The sequence below is a fragment of the Macaca nemestrina genome, chromosome 4 (genome assembly GCF_043159975.1).
Source record: "Macaca nemestrina isolate mMacNem1 chromosome 4, mMacNem.hap1, whole genome shotgun sequence".
NCBI classification, from domain to species: domain Eukaryota; kingdom Metazoa; phylum Chordata; class Mammalia; order Primates; family Cercopithecidae; genus Macaca; species Macaca nemestrina.
This window is the reverse complement of record NC_092128.1, coordinates 188,773,089-188,789,117: the sequence shown is the minus strand read 5'-3', so window position 1 is coordinate 188,789,117 and position 16,029 is coordinate 188,773,089. Positions and strand designations below refer to the sequence as shown.

The 16,029-nt window shown below is 56.3% G+C and overlaps 1 protein-coding gene across 47 annotated transcripts in view; it reads right to left on the bottom strand.

Moving 5' to 3' along the window:
* The window catches only part of LOC105472489 (poly(rC) binding protein 3), a 286,435-nt gene that overhangs the window by 25,023 nt on the left and 245,383 nt on the right, over positions 1 to 16,029 (bottom strand). For 30 of the 47 annotated variants that reach the window (XR_011622897.1, XM_071095855.1, XM_071095864.1 and 27 more), the window contains 4 exons: positions 8,490 to 8,621; positions 7,058 to 7,186; positions 4,012 to 4,155; positions 43 to 84 (listed from right to left, as the gene is read on the bottom strand). Coding sequence is in view for 45 of the 47 variants with exons in the window: in XM_071095855.1 (XP_070951956.1) it covers positions 43 to 84; positions 4,012 to 4,155; positions 7,058 to 7,186; positions 8,490 to 8,621 (447 nt within the window). In the remaining 2 variants the exon portion in view is untranslated. The remainder of the gene's footprint in view (positions 1 to 42; positions 85 to 4,011; positions 4,156 to 7,057; positions 7,187 to 8,489; positions 8,622 to 16,029) is intronic. The other 17 variants (XR_011622898.1, XM_071095856.1, XM_071095857.1 and 14 more) reach the window with 2 other exon arrangements.

Genomic DNA, 16,029 nt, shown 5'->3' with positions numbered 1-16,029 from the left:
ATGAGAAGAGAAAGGTGAGAGGAAGACAAAGTGAAGACTCACATCCGGGTGAGGGATGGCATACTGTCCCTGGATTGTGTAGGCCTAGAGAGAAGTAGAGAGAGAGACCCTGTCAGACCGCGACCTGGCTGCACCGCGGCTCAGCACCCGCCGCCACCCTCCAGCATGACAAGGACACTCCGGTAGAAGCTTCCCCTCATATGCCTCTCCACCTGTCTCCATCCTAGGACAAAAGGCCAACCCTCCCAGGGCACCAGGAGCCCCAGGGGAGCCGAACCCACTTCCTCTAGGCAGGCAGAGCTGAGCTGGCCAGTTCAGCGAGCGGGAGGGAAACCAGGAACCGTGCCCACTTGCTCTGGGCGGGCAGAGCTGAGCTGGCCAGTTCAGGGGGCGGGAGGGAAACAGTTCAGCTTTGATGCTTCCGACACCAAGTTTCTTAAAGCAAAAGAATCAAAGAGTTATGTGTCTGGCCCCCAGTAAGAGGTCCACTAGTTACTAAGGTTTTGAAAATGTAATCAGCCAACTGAGTAAACACTTTTGGGAAATATTAATCCCAAGAAATTCAAACAACAAAAGAAAGCTCTAAAAGGTGACCAAAAGCAATTCACCAAAAGCCAGTCTACGTAGGAATCGGTCTACGTCAGTCACGGCTTGCTGCCTTTCATGACCGCCCTGAAGACAGGGAGGGGGCGGCCCTCCTGACGTGGGGGCGGCGGGGAGGGGGTGGCCCTGATGTGGGGGCGGCAATGCGCCCCTCCAAAGCCGTCGTGTGGGGCTCCTGAGGCCTCACTTTGGGTTCAGTATTTCCCCTGCCTTCAAAACAGTGACTCTGACCTGCAGCCTCTTCCCACCCACCCTGACTCTGAAATCCGGGCAGGTGAGCGAGGCCCCACTTGCCCCACAGGTCCCATCAGTGGAGACGCTTTCAGGTGATTCAGAAACTCATGGCCAGACAACAAATGGACCACACAGAATCAAGGGAGAGTGAAGACCACGAACAGCCGTCAGGACTTGGGACGTGGACGGGGCTGCACCAGGCCCGGTGGCGGCCTGGGGGTGGAGGGAGCGGCTCCCAGCTCCTGGCTGTGTGGGCCCCACGCCACTTCGCCTGAGGACCTGTGGTGTCGGTGTCCGCGGTGACCACATGTGGGGCCCCGGTGCACCTGAGAGGGACGCCCCTGACTGTGCGGGCCCCACGCCACTTCCCATGAGGACCCATGGTGTCAGTGTCTGCGGTGGCCACACGTGGGGTCCCCGTGCACCTGAGAGGGACGCCTCAGGGAAGGATGCATGTCACCTCTGTGCAGCCCAAACCCTCCCATGGGTTTTGAATCTGCCAAGAGTTTTCATCATAAATAACCCAATCCTGCGAGTTAAAGGCCAATCGACCTCCAGACAGGGACCCGGCCTGCAGCCCGGCTCTGAAACAAGCCCCAGGGCTGTGAGGCCACAGTGCTGCATTGGCTGAGGAAGTAAAAGAATCTTATCAGGTAGAGCAGGAACCAAGGGCCTCACTGTCCTGGACAGTGTCTTGAGGACCAACTGCGAGGGTTTTGTAAAGGTGCTGCCAGCGGCACGTTCCCACGTGTCACCGAAGGTGAGGGGCCCGTGTTGCCAGGAGCATGTTCCCACGTGTCACCGAAGGTGAGGGGCCCGTGTTGCCAGGAACATGTTCCCATGTGTCACTGAAGGTGAGGGGCCCGTGCTGCCAGGGGCACATTCCCACATGTCACCGAAGGTGAGGGGCCCGTGTTGCCAGGGGCACGTTCCCACGTGTCACTGAAGGTGAGGGGCCATGGAACTCATGCTGGGAGCTGCCCCCTCAGGGCACAGGGTCCCAGGTCAGCCCCGACTGTCTGAGCTGAACAGCAAGAGTTCAAGCATCCTGCATCCTGGGCCACACGAGTTTTCTGACTGATCTTCTTACTGTTGTTATGTTTTCTATCTGCTCATCCCTTAGCAGGCTCTGCTGATTGAACTCATGACCATGTTGTGCTAGAAACGCGGTGGTGGCTGACAGGAGCTGCTGCTGGGTGCAGAGGCCACAGGGGAGCTGTGTGGGCACCCCCAGAGCACTCACAGTGGTGGGGCATCTTCCAGGTCCCTGATTTCTCCAACTGGACAGAAATGAAGTGGATGGGCCTCCAGGTGAGCTCTCTCAGGAAGTGGACGGCCTCCAGGTGAGCTCTCAGGTCCGTATTGGGTTGTGTGTCCTAATCTAGGCCCTGTGGGTCTGAGTTGTCAAGGAGACGCCAGTGGCCTTACAGGCTCAGGTCTTATTCGTGCCCACACTTCTGGGTTTGCATTTCGGCAGCTCCCCTGGGTTACCTCAGGGCGGGTAACTCCCTGCGACTCTGTCCTCCACCACCAAGGCTGACCACTGGCCAGACCAGACTGTCACTAGGGCCCCAGGGCCCAGCTCTAAAGGGCTGACATTTTAGTATCAGCCTTGGGACAGCACCCACTGCACAGGGCCCTTCACCTGCTGCAGTCGGGAGGGTGGGCACTGCCCTCTTTACAGGAGTGAGGGGTGCCTGGCCAGTGGCTGAGCAGGGCTCAGCTGCACCCCCCCTCCTGGAGCTGTGACTCCACCCCCAGTGGCTTTAAGTGACTCCACATGTGTTTGTATAAATACACCTTCCTTTTGAAAAAAATCCTACCTTTTACCACATGATATCATCATGGATTTGTTTAAACATCAAGGTGGAGTCCACAGGTTACTAACCCGGTTACCTAACCATGAATTTGGGGAAAGCAGTGAAATGGAGTTTTGCACAGGGACCTCTCCCGCTGTGTGACTCCGTGTGGCCCTGTGACCTGAGCCCCCTAAGTCATCGAGGTAAGGACATGTCCCATTGCCCATAGGGCTGTGACACGAGGCAAATCCCTGGCTAGCCGGGCCCAGTTTCCTGGTTATAAAATGGAGGTGTGCCGTGTCCTGGGGCTGCTGTAAGGATAGTACGTGCATGTGGGTGCTCCCTGACCACAACAAGGCAGGAAGGGGTGTGTGCCAGGCTGTGGAGGCGAGGCCAGCGTGGGGGAAAGGCATGCCCTGCCCTGAGCACACGGGATCCCTTGGAGGGAAGGGATGGACACACTCCGTCTCTCCCTCAAACGTGGGCCACAACTGGGAGATCTGATAAGATTCCTTTACACCATAAAGAAAAGCACCAGGAAAAGTCCTAACATTTGCCTCTTCTCTCCTTTTTGATGGTAAAGTCAAACCTCAGGCCCGTTCTGCCCTGCCAGGGTCACCTGTGGGGACGTCTGTCTCAACTCTCCCTTGAACAAAGACATACATGGCAGCCGACTGGACGCAGAGCTCTTCCAGGCCAACCCCCGCTGGACACCTTTGGTCTGTTGGCCACAGAGTGGCCCTGGGTGGACGGGTGCTCCCCATGCCCTGGCCAGGGTTTGGGCTCAGATGAGCGGCTGGGGCAGGGCTCCCCTCCTCCACTCTCCTACAGAGGTGCTGCCATCCCTGGTGGGAGAACACAAAGCTCGAGGGCTGACACCAAAAGGGCCAGCTCTGCAGACTGGGTGTGGGGTGCCCACGAGGCCCCTGCTCACAGCGGAGGGAGGTCTGGGCACAGCGGCACAGACACCCGCTGGTCGGGCCACGCGTCCTTCCTCGGTGCAGAGCTCCCCTCTCTCGCGTGTCCCTGCTAGGAGCACATCCTGGGAGTTTGGGATGTCAGGGGATACAAGACCCTGGCTCTCACCGTGCTGTTTCTAGCGTGAGCGGTAAAGTCACCTAGAAGGCGCCTGCATGCTGGCTATCTAAGCTTCCTAAAAACACCCAGTTCCCAAGAACTGGATTTAGGCCGAGCCAAATATTCCTGCCTGGGTCACGGAGGGAGAACATGATCCCTTGGGGCCGTCTCTGTGGGGGGATGCCGCTCTGAAGGTCCCCTGCGCCCGCCTGGTGCTGGGTGTAGGTGGAAGAGCTCTGCCTCCAGCACGGGTGGGAGACGTGCACGTGAGAAGGCGAGAAAACCTGAGTGCACTAACGGGCAGCGGCGGGTGCTGCAGTAAAAGGCTGAGGTTGGCAGTGGAGGCCGCGAGCGGATCGGCTCTTACCTGACCACCTGCAAAAATGACAGGGGTGGAGGCGGGCTTTGGGCGGTAGGGAATGGTGGCACCTTTCGGTGGGGACTAGGAAAAGGGACAGGAGAGGGAGAGAGAGCGTTAGAGCAGCTTCGCAGCCCGGTAATGGAGAGGCGCGTCCCGGCCCACCCCACTCACCCCCCTGCACCGGCTCCACCCTCCCCACACCTCCCTGAGTTTCACAGCAGTGCTGGGGGAGGGGAGTGAAGACCTCCAGCCCCCACACCCTCTGTGTGGCTGTCTTACGGCCCGTCCCTCCAGATGGCTCCTTTTTGCAGAGCCCTGGGCTGCAGTTTGCCACATACCGGCCTCCTGAGAGTACCACCTGCCCCAAACATCCCTGGGAGGCTCTGTGGCAGTGTGGAGGGTCAGTCCCATTGTGGGAGGCCAGGTGGGGTGGGTCCCTTGAGCATGAGACACTGCTGGACAAGGGCTGGCCGCCAACCCAGACGGCCCCTGTGGTGCTGGCCCCTCCGCGGAGGCCCCTCCTGGGATGCGCAGGGCCTTGCAGGCCAGGCTGCACGGCTTCACGGGGAGCTGCCCCTTGGAGCAATTCTCTTGAATGCTCTGAAGAAAGTTGAGCCCTGCAGGACTCCACCGGGACCCATGTCCAAAGCGCTTGGCTTGGCCTGTGGTGATAGTCAGCAGAGATCTCCACAGAAGACTTGGAAACATCCCACTTCACTATTTGAAAAAGCATGTTTAAAGTGCTTACAGACTCCAAAGGAAAAATCCCATAGTTATGATGAGGTTGGCCGTAATTTCCCTTGGTTATTCTGTCGGAAACAGAGGATTAACATTCTCAAGCGCTGGCATTTTGAGCCTGCCCTGCTTCTCCTGGGCCAGTCCCCTGTGTGACCGTCCCCTGGGCCCAGGTCAGGGAGGTAGGAGTCCTGGGTCTAGGGGGCACCACAGCTGGGTTTGGTCCAGCAGGGAGAGGTGGAGGCTGGAGCCCATGAGCCGTTCCTGGCAGGGGGCAGCCTGTCCTGCTGGGAGTTCTAGGGCCTTGGCTGACTCAGGGCCAGCCCGGCACTCAGGGAGCGACTCAAAACCCCATGATGGGGAGTGGGTGGCTGGATCCACAAGGCCAGGGTCCTGGGGTGTGGCCTCAAGTACTGTGGGGAAGGGGATGCTAGGCGGGTCTGGGCTGACTCAGGTTGGGTCTGGGGTGGGAGGAAGTGACTAAGGTGGACGGGAGCTGCCGCCACCCTCCCTGACTCCCCTCGGGCCGGTGCCCCGTGCTATGGGCCCTCAACCCCTACCCCGGCACAGGAGCTCCCAGCTGACCCTGACCTGTGATTCCCGCTTCTTGGGTGGGCACGGGGCCTGCTGGCCTCCCCTGGGACCGCACAAGCCTCCCTGCACTGGGTGCAGGGGTGCTGGGCCCTGGGTGGGCAGGGCACCATCTGTGGCGATGTCTGTATTCTCGGCGGGCCCCACCCAGACTCATGGCACCCTGGGCAGCCCTTTCCTCCGTCATCTCCCGGGTGTGAGGTGAGGCATGCCCACTACCAAGCCCAGAAGTCCTGCAATCAACCAGGAGGGTCTTCAAGGCATCCTTGATTTATTTTTCCAGTCACTCTTCATCTGAGGGCGGACCCAGCTCTTTCCAGGTGTGACAAATCTTCCTCCCTGGGATGATGGCCCCTGGGCCTCGGGATGCTGCACAGCCAGCAAGAGTGAGGGCAGCTGCCCGGCCATCTTCCCTGGCCACATATGCTATGAGCTCCCTGTCTTGCTCAAACCTCCCTGCCCGGGAAGGAGACAAGGTGGTTGGGATGACAGCCCTGGGGGCGTGGGCAGCCTTGGGACAGCGGGTGCACCTGCATCTGTGGAGCTGCAGCTGGCACTGCACCGGGACGCAGTTGCAGAGGCACTGGGTGGCACTGACGAGACCCACGTGTTGCTGAGGAGCTGGACCTCAGCCCTCCATTAGGGATGTCCCTCCTAGAACTGTTCGTGTCACTGGCTGCTGCTAAGCCTTGGCCGGCAGGGCCCCCAGGGCCCGAGACTGGAGGGTTCAACAGAGAGTTCCGACCAGCATGGCACTGTCACCCTAACCAGGGAGTGGGGACTATTTCAGAACAAGAATATTTTGAAAAATATTTTTGACTTCACAAAATATCAAACTTCAGGGAAACAACTACACAAACATTTTTTAAAGAGGCAAACACGGGGTTTGAACCCCAAGCCAAGTATGAGAGAGGAGTGAGCCTGGGCTGCAGGAGGGGCTGGAGGCTGACCCTGCAGAGCTGCTAGAACCTTCCATTTGGGGTGATGCTTCTTCATTTTTGCTTCAGGAAAGACTGGCAACTGTTGATAGCTTCATGAATTTTGAGTATATTTCCGAGATTTTTTTCCTCCCCCCAAAATTTCACGAGAGGCGTCTGCTCTGAGCCGGTCCTTCTCTGCTTTTCCGTTTTAATGCTTTTGTTCACCCATCTCTACTTCTGCATGGGTTTCGTATGTTTTCCCGAGTTCCGCCCTCTGTTCCTCCACGGTGGTTTAAAACGACGCCTCCTTCTGCAGAACTGCGTGAGCAGAGCAGCCTACTGCCTTTGCCTCCCTCCCACCCCCAGCTGCCGGCCAAGGCCTGGCTCCAGCGTACTGAGCACCATTCCTGCAGCTCCAACTCTGCCGAAGACCCCTCAGGGGGATGACAACTTCTTATCCAACTCTGAAGATGAGAGCACAGGCTCCCTCCTCTTCATCTGCTCTCCCCTAGAAGCCCCATGAAGACACTGGACCCTGAGCTGGCAGCCCCAGCACCCCATGGCACCCACACTGACACAGCTCTCACTCAGGCTGCCTTGGAAGCCCAGGTCAGGAGCCCTCCACAGCCCCACCTGTGTGAGTCCTCGGGGCAGCCGGGGCTTCCAAGCCTTTGCCTACAGTGCCAGGAGGCCAAACACAGCACTGACGTGGGCTGGCCCTGGCATGCAGACGGTACCTCCAGCATGACCACACAGATCTGCTTGACACACTGGATGATGGCATCTGGGGTCCCCGAGATGGTCACCGCCCGCTCCGTGGAGTTGGGCAGCATGTCCCCGGCCACCTGCACCTGGGCACCTGTGGACTGGAGAGAGGGGACGTTGGAAGGGAGCACCAGGGTGGCAGCACGTGGGGCAGCAGCACCTCCCGGGTCTCGGCACCCAAGGCAGCTTGAGAACACTTCCTTAGAAACCTGCATACAGCCCACGCGCCCCTCCCCCACCCCCATCCCAGCACCGCCCCCATCCCAGCACCACCCCTGCCACCACAGCCTGGCACTCAGTCACGTGCCCCCCCCGCCCCCATCCCAGCACCGCCCCCATCCCAGCACCACCCCTGCCACCACAGCCTGGTACTCAGTCATGTGCCCCCCCGCCCCCATCCCAGCACCGCCCCCATCCCAGCACCACCCCTGCCACCACAGCCTGGCACTCAGTCACGTGCCCCCCCCGCCCCCATCCCAGCACCGCCCCCATCCCAGCACCACCCCTGCCACCACAGCCTGGCACTGTCACATGCCCCCTCCCCCGCCCCATTCCCAGCACCACCCCTGCCACCACAGCCTGGCACTCAGTCACGTGCCCCCTCCCCCGCCCCCATCCCAGCACCGCCCCTGTGCCGCTGCTGCCACCACAGCCTGGCACCCGGCCCTGTGCCTTCCCTTGGGTGCAAGTGACACCTGGCCAAGGCTAGACAGGAGGCATCTAAACAGACGCATTTTCAGGGAGACAAATGATTCCTTTCAAATACATGGAATTCTCTCTCTGTGGAGTTTTAGGTCACGGAGAAAGGTGGACTCTGGTCTTGGGAAAGGAAATGAAGATTGGGGCAGCTGCCCTGCTGCATAGGGAAAGGATTCAGGCTATCCTTGAAACGGGACAAATGTGTGAATGTGAAGTTCACACCTGCAAACTCCGCCCATTGGGACAGGCCGATGGCTCAGGGCTGTCTCCAGGTGCCATGGAGGCCCCTCACAGGGAGCAGATACAGCGCCCAGTGCCCAGAGCCTCCCTTGCCCAGAGCCATGAGACCAGCTAGTTCCTCCCTGTCCCCAGCATGGCCCATAGGTGTGTAGTTGGTAGGCAGGATCCATAGGTGAGCAGTGGGTGGGGGGTCCATAGGTGGGCAGTGGGGGGGTCCATAGGTGGGCAGTGGGTGGGGGGGCTGTGGGTGGGAGGGCTGTGGTGGGGCCGGGTCCCTGCAGCACACTTGCACTTGCTCATGGGTCCTGTGTTCCTGTTTCGGACTTGGAGCTGTGGGGTCTGCGTGGCCAGCACTGGGCTTACGGACTGCAGGGATGAGGCTCAGGAAGGCTGCCTGGCCTGTGGCCACCACCCGCAGCCTGCCTAGAGGCTCTGCAGCGGCCCAGGCTGGGAAGGTCCTGTTACCTCCCTGATCTCCTTGATCTTGGAGCCTCCTTTGCCGATCAGGGACCCGCACTGGCTGGCAGGCACCACCAGCCTCAGCGTCACTGGGGGCTTGCTGGTGGCAGGGCTGTTGCTCATGGAGTTGATGATATCCTAGGGGAGAGACACGTGTGTTGGCAGCACATCAGGCCTCACACAGTGAGAAAGCAGGAGGAGTGCAGGGGGTGCGTCCTGACTTCCCACGCTCAGAAGCCCACAGAGCCCCTCCCGTGCATAGCCGAGGACACAGTGGCCAGGCCAGGCCAGGGAGGACCAGGAGATGCTGCTGAGATGGACGTGCAGGCCCAACACGGCACACAGACGGCAAGGCAGGATGGTCACTGTGCCATAGTGGGGTTGGGGCAGGTCTGGCCTTGGTCGTGGAGACCTGGTGGGCAGGGGGTGTGGATAGACAGGCTGACACAGGAAGTGTAGACACTGGCCTAAGTGGAGGGGAGAATGGAGGCTGGAGACTAGAGGGGCTGGGTAGATGCCCAGGGCCAGGTGAGGCAGCGCTGCCAGGGACAGGCCACAACTAGGTGTCGAGGGCACGGGGGCAGAGAATGGCTCCTGGGGTCTGGTCTGGGGAAGGAGACGTGTGGTTAACGTAGAAGTGTGAGGGGGCAGCAAAGGCTGAGGTGGGGGTGAGCCAGTGCCCACCCTCCTGGGCAGCTGGTGTTTGGCTCATGGTCCTGACACCCAGGAGACGGAGCTGGGCTTTGGGTTCAGGCTGGTAACCCATGGGGGACAGGGCTTCCATCAGCTGCATGGGAAGTGTCCAGGCTGTGGCCTGGAGCTCGCTGCAGAGCGCGGTAAAGAGCTTGGCAGAGGCAGTGACACGGAGGCTCCCCCAGGATACCCGCCAGCTCTGGGTCCATCATGCCTGAGCTATGATTCAGGGCAACACAATTTGGTCTCCACAAAAAGTGCCCTCTTCTTAGAAACAAGGCCTGGGTCAGTGTGTGCCTGGACAAACTGCTATAGACTACCAAGAAAATAGGATGGTGTTCCCGTTTGTCTATTTTTTGTGCTGGGAGCTTGACTTTGACCCAGAGCGTTCTCTCCGGTGTTGTACCTGCTGGGGCTGGGGAGAGCCTCTGTGTGTCAAGGCTGGGGACCTGAGGCACGGGCACTGAATTCCCACTTCCTGCCACCCGCTCTCATGGGGCCATGTCGCCATCCCTCCTCTCCCAGGAAAACTCTTGAATGGACTCATTGCAACCTGGACTCGGGTGCCTGTTTCTCCAGTGGTTTCAATTCCCCAAGGATGACTGGGCCTCAGTGGCTGCCCTGGGGAACATTTGACTTTAACAAAATTGTTCATTGAGAGGCACCTTAAAAAAGAAAGATAATAAGATTTTTTCAGGCCCAATGGGCAGCGTTTTTTGATTGGTATGAAGAGGCCTCCAAATGAAGTTCTGATTTAAAAATAGCTTCACTAAACATTCTTTGGCTAAAGCTAGTCAGCAACCTGGCAGACATCAGCAACAAACCAGACCCCCAGGCTCATAAGCTCTCCCCTCCTTTTCCTCCCACTGCCCCTGCCCAGCACTCCCCCTGCCCTGTCCTTCCCTTCCAGTTCCTCCATCGACTCCACCTCTATCTTTTCCAGCCCTCCTAAAACCCCCAAATGCCAGCTGTCTGTAAAAACCCAACCCCCCAAAAACCAGGTGAATAGGCAACTCCAGAAGCTAACCCTTGGATTGCAGCTGAATTCAGAGCTGTACTTATGGATTCCCTACACCCAGATCAGACCTGCAATGACCAACAGAAGAATTTAGAATTATTTTGGTTGCACATGACCCAGAGTTACCTGAACTCTGTCAACAAATAAACCCGAGGATCAAAAAAGGTCCCACAGCAAAGTCCTAAATGCCACTCCTAAAACATCCCCAGTAGGAACTGATTAGAACAATCACACACACAGCTGTAAGATGAAACAACTGGAGATTTGGGGACAGACAGAAAGTCCCTTCTGACAACCCCGACTGTCTCTACCCTTCAAGGCTGGCGTGAGGGCAGCCCTGTCGCCCCATGAGGTCAGCGCTGGCGTGAGGGCAGCCCTGTCGCCCCATGAGGTCAGTGGAGTGAAGCCCCACGCGAAAACAGAAATGGGGATGGGAATAGCCCTTCTGCTGAATGACAGCCACTGGCAGAACACACTGAAAAAGCTCTGGAACAAAAATGAGCCAGGATTCCTGCAGATCAGAGAGCTAGGCGCCCCTCACCAGCCCCAGCGCCGGACAAGGACGCTCATTATAGCTGCTGCATTCAGAACGGACGTCAGAGAAAAGACGATCCCATCCCCATAAATAACAACTGAGACACAGAAAGATCCTGGGTCCAGGCAGTGAGGGAGCCCGACGAAGGAACGGGCAGCCGGCATCCCACCTGGCCTTCAGCCCTCAGAGTGACTAATGCTGGACGCAGGTGGTCTTCCTCATCCTCCTGGTGGCTGTGGCGACTGTTCTTACATCCGACCTGCAGGAAGGTCTCATGTAATCCTCCTCCTCAGTTTAGATACACCACACCCTGGAAGGCGTTTCAAATAACCCGCCGTGTTTTCTCTCCCTATTTCCCAGCCCTGAACTCTAACCCTTGGGCCCTTGACTGGAAAACATTCATTCCTGCTCTGGGACTCCACCCCTGAAAATTTAGTAGGCAGAGACTTTGCTTGAAAATGGAATGGCATCTTAAATGCACATCAGAGACACTGTTTCCTGAGCTCCTAGAGAACTCAGCCCACTGGCAAGCTGTGTGGGCTCTGGGCAGACCCCCGCCTCATGAGGTGGGTGCAGACTCCAGACAAGGGTCTTGACGCTGCACCTGACACAATCCCACTAACACAGACAAAATGACTGGGGCGGAGCCCCAGAGAGGCTCCGAGAGGTTCCACCAAAACATGACCCGAAATTCTCCACAATCCCGTGACCCCAAATCCAAAAGAAGGGCTCAAACTACTGATACCAAACAGACAGAGATACTGATCTGCTGAAGACCTCAGGGCCACCAACAAAATTATTCTCCCTTACTTCCTAGGTGTACTGAACCGAAACACAACTTCGCGGTCCATTCTTCCCAAAGCCACTTGCTTCGTGGTGGCGGGTGTTCACGCTGTTCTTCCAGGGCTGCCGCTAGACCAGGAGAGTGAGCATGTTTTGCCCTCACTGGGAAGGACAATGATTAACCTGGACAGTCACGCCCTGGGGGTCACTGACGCCCTCTCCTGCTTTTTCCAGGTGCTCATTAAGACCTAGAAGACCTAAATCTCCCTAGCAATTCAGTTCAGTCCTGGTGACGCCCTCCTTTGTTCAAGACAAGGAAGCCTGTGGAGGGACCCCACCCACCTGCAGCCTTAGCAGACTCCTGCTGAGAACCCCAGCCTAATGTCCTACTTCACAAGTGAAGCTGGAGGTGATCAGGCAGGGCCTGTGCTACAGAACCGGACCAAGTTCATCCACTGAAACCCTGATCCTCTGTGTGACTGTGTTTAGAGATGGGGCTTTACAGAGGTAACTAAGGTAAAATGGGGTGCCTACAGTAGAACCTAATGTAATCTGACTCGTGTCCTTGTAAGAAGGGACGAGGATACTGACACACACAGAGGGGTGACCCTGTGAGGACCCAGGAAGAAGGTGGCGTCTCCAAGTCAAAGAAAGAGGCCTCAGAGGAACCGGCCCTGATGGCACCTTGATCTGAGACTTCCAGCCTCCTGGACTGTGAGAGAACCAGCGTCTGCTGTGTAAGCCGCCCAGCTGTGGCATTTTGCAATGGCAGCCCAAGCAGGCTGGGACAGTGTGCTGCTGCTAACCTGGTTCTCCTTCGGCACAGTCCCCTGTGGTGGGGAAAGTCTGCCAGATACAGAACTCATCACACTCGCCGGCACTTGTCAACTAGCCAAGGGCCCGTGGCGGTGGATGCTCTGGAAACAGAGGGGCTTTTAGCTCTGCTGGAAGCCCACCCAACATGGGCCGCATGCTGAGTTCTCAGGCACACTTCTTCTTAGAGAGGTGGTGACTGCAGACGCGAGGCCAGTGCAGATGGAGATGCGGACGTTGGGGAAGGTGCTCTGGGGGGTCATTCTGGCCAACCAGTGCTTTAGCCACGGCTGACTCCAGCCAAGCCTTGAAGGCTGGATCTCTGGAGGCAAGCAAAGAGGCCATTGTAAGATTTCAACACTTCGCCCCTGATTTTGAAAAGGAAGAATGGACAAATTCTGAAAATTCTGGTTGTACCCTTTACTCAATCTTTTCTGGTGCCCTCAAGACAGCTGGCTTTGGTACCAGATGATTTCAAATGGGTATTAGCTAAGTCAATCCATGACACTATTCATCATGCCGTAGACAAATTGATGAATATCTCCAATCAGCACTGGTGGGAAGCTTTACAAAGACTGCTGAGGTTCTTTGAAGGCCAGGTATCTGTCAACAGCACAATCCGACATGGTGTGAGGGTGAGACGACGCCCCAGAGTGACGCCTCAAGGGCCCTCTGAACACCTTCAGGTAGATTTTAACCAGCGTCCACCTGGGACTGGAAATGCTTTCATTGTTGTGTGTCTGTTTTCAGGATGGGTTGAAGCATTTCCTTGTTTAAAAGCTATAGTCCTTAAAGTTGCTAAAAAAAATTCCTTGATTTTGTATTTCCAAGCTGAAGCATACCAACTTTTACATGAAGTGATTGAGAAATACATTTTACACAAACCATTATAACAGAACTCTGTGAGTGGTTACCCTTTACTCAAGAACAACACTGTCCTGACCATCCACAGTCTTCTGGAAAAACCGAAGGACCCAAAGATGAAAACTCCGAATCCTTTGAGCTTTCTTGGCCATACAGTCTGCTCGCTTGGAGACACCTCAGCTCTCCCTCCATGGACTGATGACTGGAGGGCTCGTACCTTTAGGGATTCCTGATACTCGATTCTGTCCTGCTGCAGGCAGAGATGGCAAATGACTGCAGAGGACTCAGCACAGCCCTACGTAACCTACGTAATCGCGTAGGTTACGGCTGCTTCCCACGACATCTTCCCAAACATCCTCCTTAGGTTCTTCAACCAGGAGATTTTGTCTATTGGAAGGGACATCAGAGAAAATCTGTTTCTCTAACCTCATTGCAAGGGGCCTTACCAGGTACTGCTAACAAACCCAGCAGTGAAACTCCAAGGAATCAGTCCTTGGGTTCACATTTCACAGCCAAAGTGGCGATTCAGAATTCCACACAACCAGAGAATGACTCCCATACAGGACCTCAAACTGAGGTTCTCTGAGATCCTCTAGAGGCAGCCATTCTTCAGAAACAGATGGCTGATCTGAGACCTTCCTGCAAGCTGAAGACCTTGGACAAAGGCCAGTTTCTGCTCAGATGTCCTGACAAGACCTCTGTCTGATTTGTTTCCTTTTTCATCTGCTTACATTTAATCACTCTCCCTCTCATTCTCCACGGGCCCCTGGTTGTCATCCACCTCTGGTCCCTTTTCTATTTTCTTTTCACTTTATGATAATTGTTAGCTTAACACATATTCATTCTAATGCCATTCTTGATTATCCCAAACAGTAACCACTGCCCTCACTCTCACTGACTACTGGACACACCGCCCACCACCAGGCCCCAGGGAGGAAAATCTCAAGACATGCCAATTTCATCAAATGGGACCCTGGGGGATGACAGCTGATGCTTTCCGCTTGCATCTACATGGACAACTGACTCTAAACAAATCACCTGTGACTTTGCTAGCATCCCTTTCTCCTAGAAAAGCAACCAATTATTAAAGTTTACTGATCAGTCCCCAGGTCATTTGAAACTTAAATTCAGCAACCTGCATAGGGCAACCAGCCGTTAAACACTGGCCACGAGGGAGAAACAAAGACAGGTCCCAACTGAAGCTGGAGGGCACAGGCCTCGGTTCTAACCTCTTGGCCTGAGCCACAGCCCTTCCCTGGTCTCCATATGCCTCCACCAGACACTGCTTCCTTGGGGCCAGTCACCAGGCCCTGCTGGCCTCAGATGAATAACTCAGACACCTTAGGAAAGGTATCCTGAGACTTCTTTGTACATAGAGACCCTAATTCTATAATCTCCACAGCTGGAAATTCTGACTCAAACTTCAGTTCCAAAACCAGGCCACCTGTGATTATGTGTGTGCCCTGTGGGAGGGATGACTGAGTGTCTCCCACAGTAGGAATCACACAGGCAGAAACTGCGGTCAGAAACGCATCGCCAACTCCGGCAGAAGTTATTCGGGACACCGCCTGCCCTGGGTCAAGATGTGTTGGCATAAGCAGCGGTGGGTAATTGCTTTTCTGCAGGTTTCTTGCTGGCCAGCCATGCTGGCGTCTGTGCCACTGCACATGCCACCTGTAGAGCGAAGGTCCCAGGAGTGGGCTGCCCAGCACCCTAAGGAGCGGCCACGAGGCTCTCCGAGGCTGGCCCTCATGGCTATGGGATGTGTCCTCTTGCCTTGGGTTGGGTAACAGCGCTCTTGGTCTCACCACTGTCCAGGGACTCGGTTGTTCTTGTTTCTGTCTTGGTGTCACGATGCTGGTCTGCTGCATTCCATCAGTCTCCCGTCAGGCAATGGCCAGGATGACTCAGCAACAGAAAGATCCCGAGGACCCCGCAGCACAGCTGACCAAAAAGGCAACTTAACCATCCCCAAGCAGCGTGACCTGGCTCTCTAGCCTTTCCTGAACTGGCTATCCTCTTGCAAATGAGAGAGTAGCTAAAAGGGGAAACTAAGAAACAACCTCCAGACAGTGGCTAGGCCACCTATGATAGGGGAGCACTGGCCCCAGTGTCTGCAGCGTCCAGCCCTGGAGGCCAGGCCACAGCCTCTGCTGCACTCGGCCCTGAGCAGTCAGCTTCCCTCATGTGCGTCCCCAGTTCCAACTCAGGACCCACTAGAAAAGGCTTCGCACGCTCCCCCAACCAGTCACATGGGATGTCCCACTTCTAGCCCCACTGCCTCCCCCAGGGCACATCCCTCCTCTCCTCTCCCACACCGAAGTTCCCCCTCCTGCCTGACTTTGAGTCTCTGCCAAGCACAGAAGATGGCACCGACCACCACCATGGCCAGCTTTGAATACTAAAGAGCCTCTGCCCATTCTCCCTTGGAGGGCTCTTTGCTTATTCCCACAAAGTGCACCTCATTACTTAATGGTAACCCCTCAAAGACACTAAATGCATCTCTAACTTCCAGCAATTTCAAGAAAATTAGAAACACATAGAAGACATTATAATTTCACTCAATGACAGAATACACAGAAGTGCTGCTCTTTCTCTCTCCCCCTCGCTCTGTCTCTCTCTCTGTCTCTGTCTGTCTCTCTGTCTCTCTTGTCTCTGTTTCTCTCTCTCTCTCTCTCTCTCTGTGTCTCCCTCTGCCTCTCTCCCTCTGTTTCTCTCTCTCTGTCTCTGTCTCTCTCTGTCTCATAACCACCAACATGGATGGTCTCTACCTTTACCATCCATATCTAAGCCAGGCTACATCAGCTCTCATGGGGGGCCCAGAGGCATGGTGCTGTGTG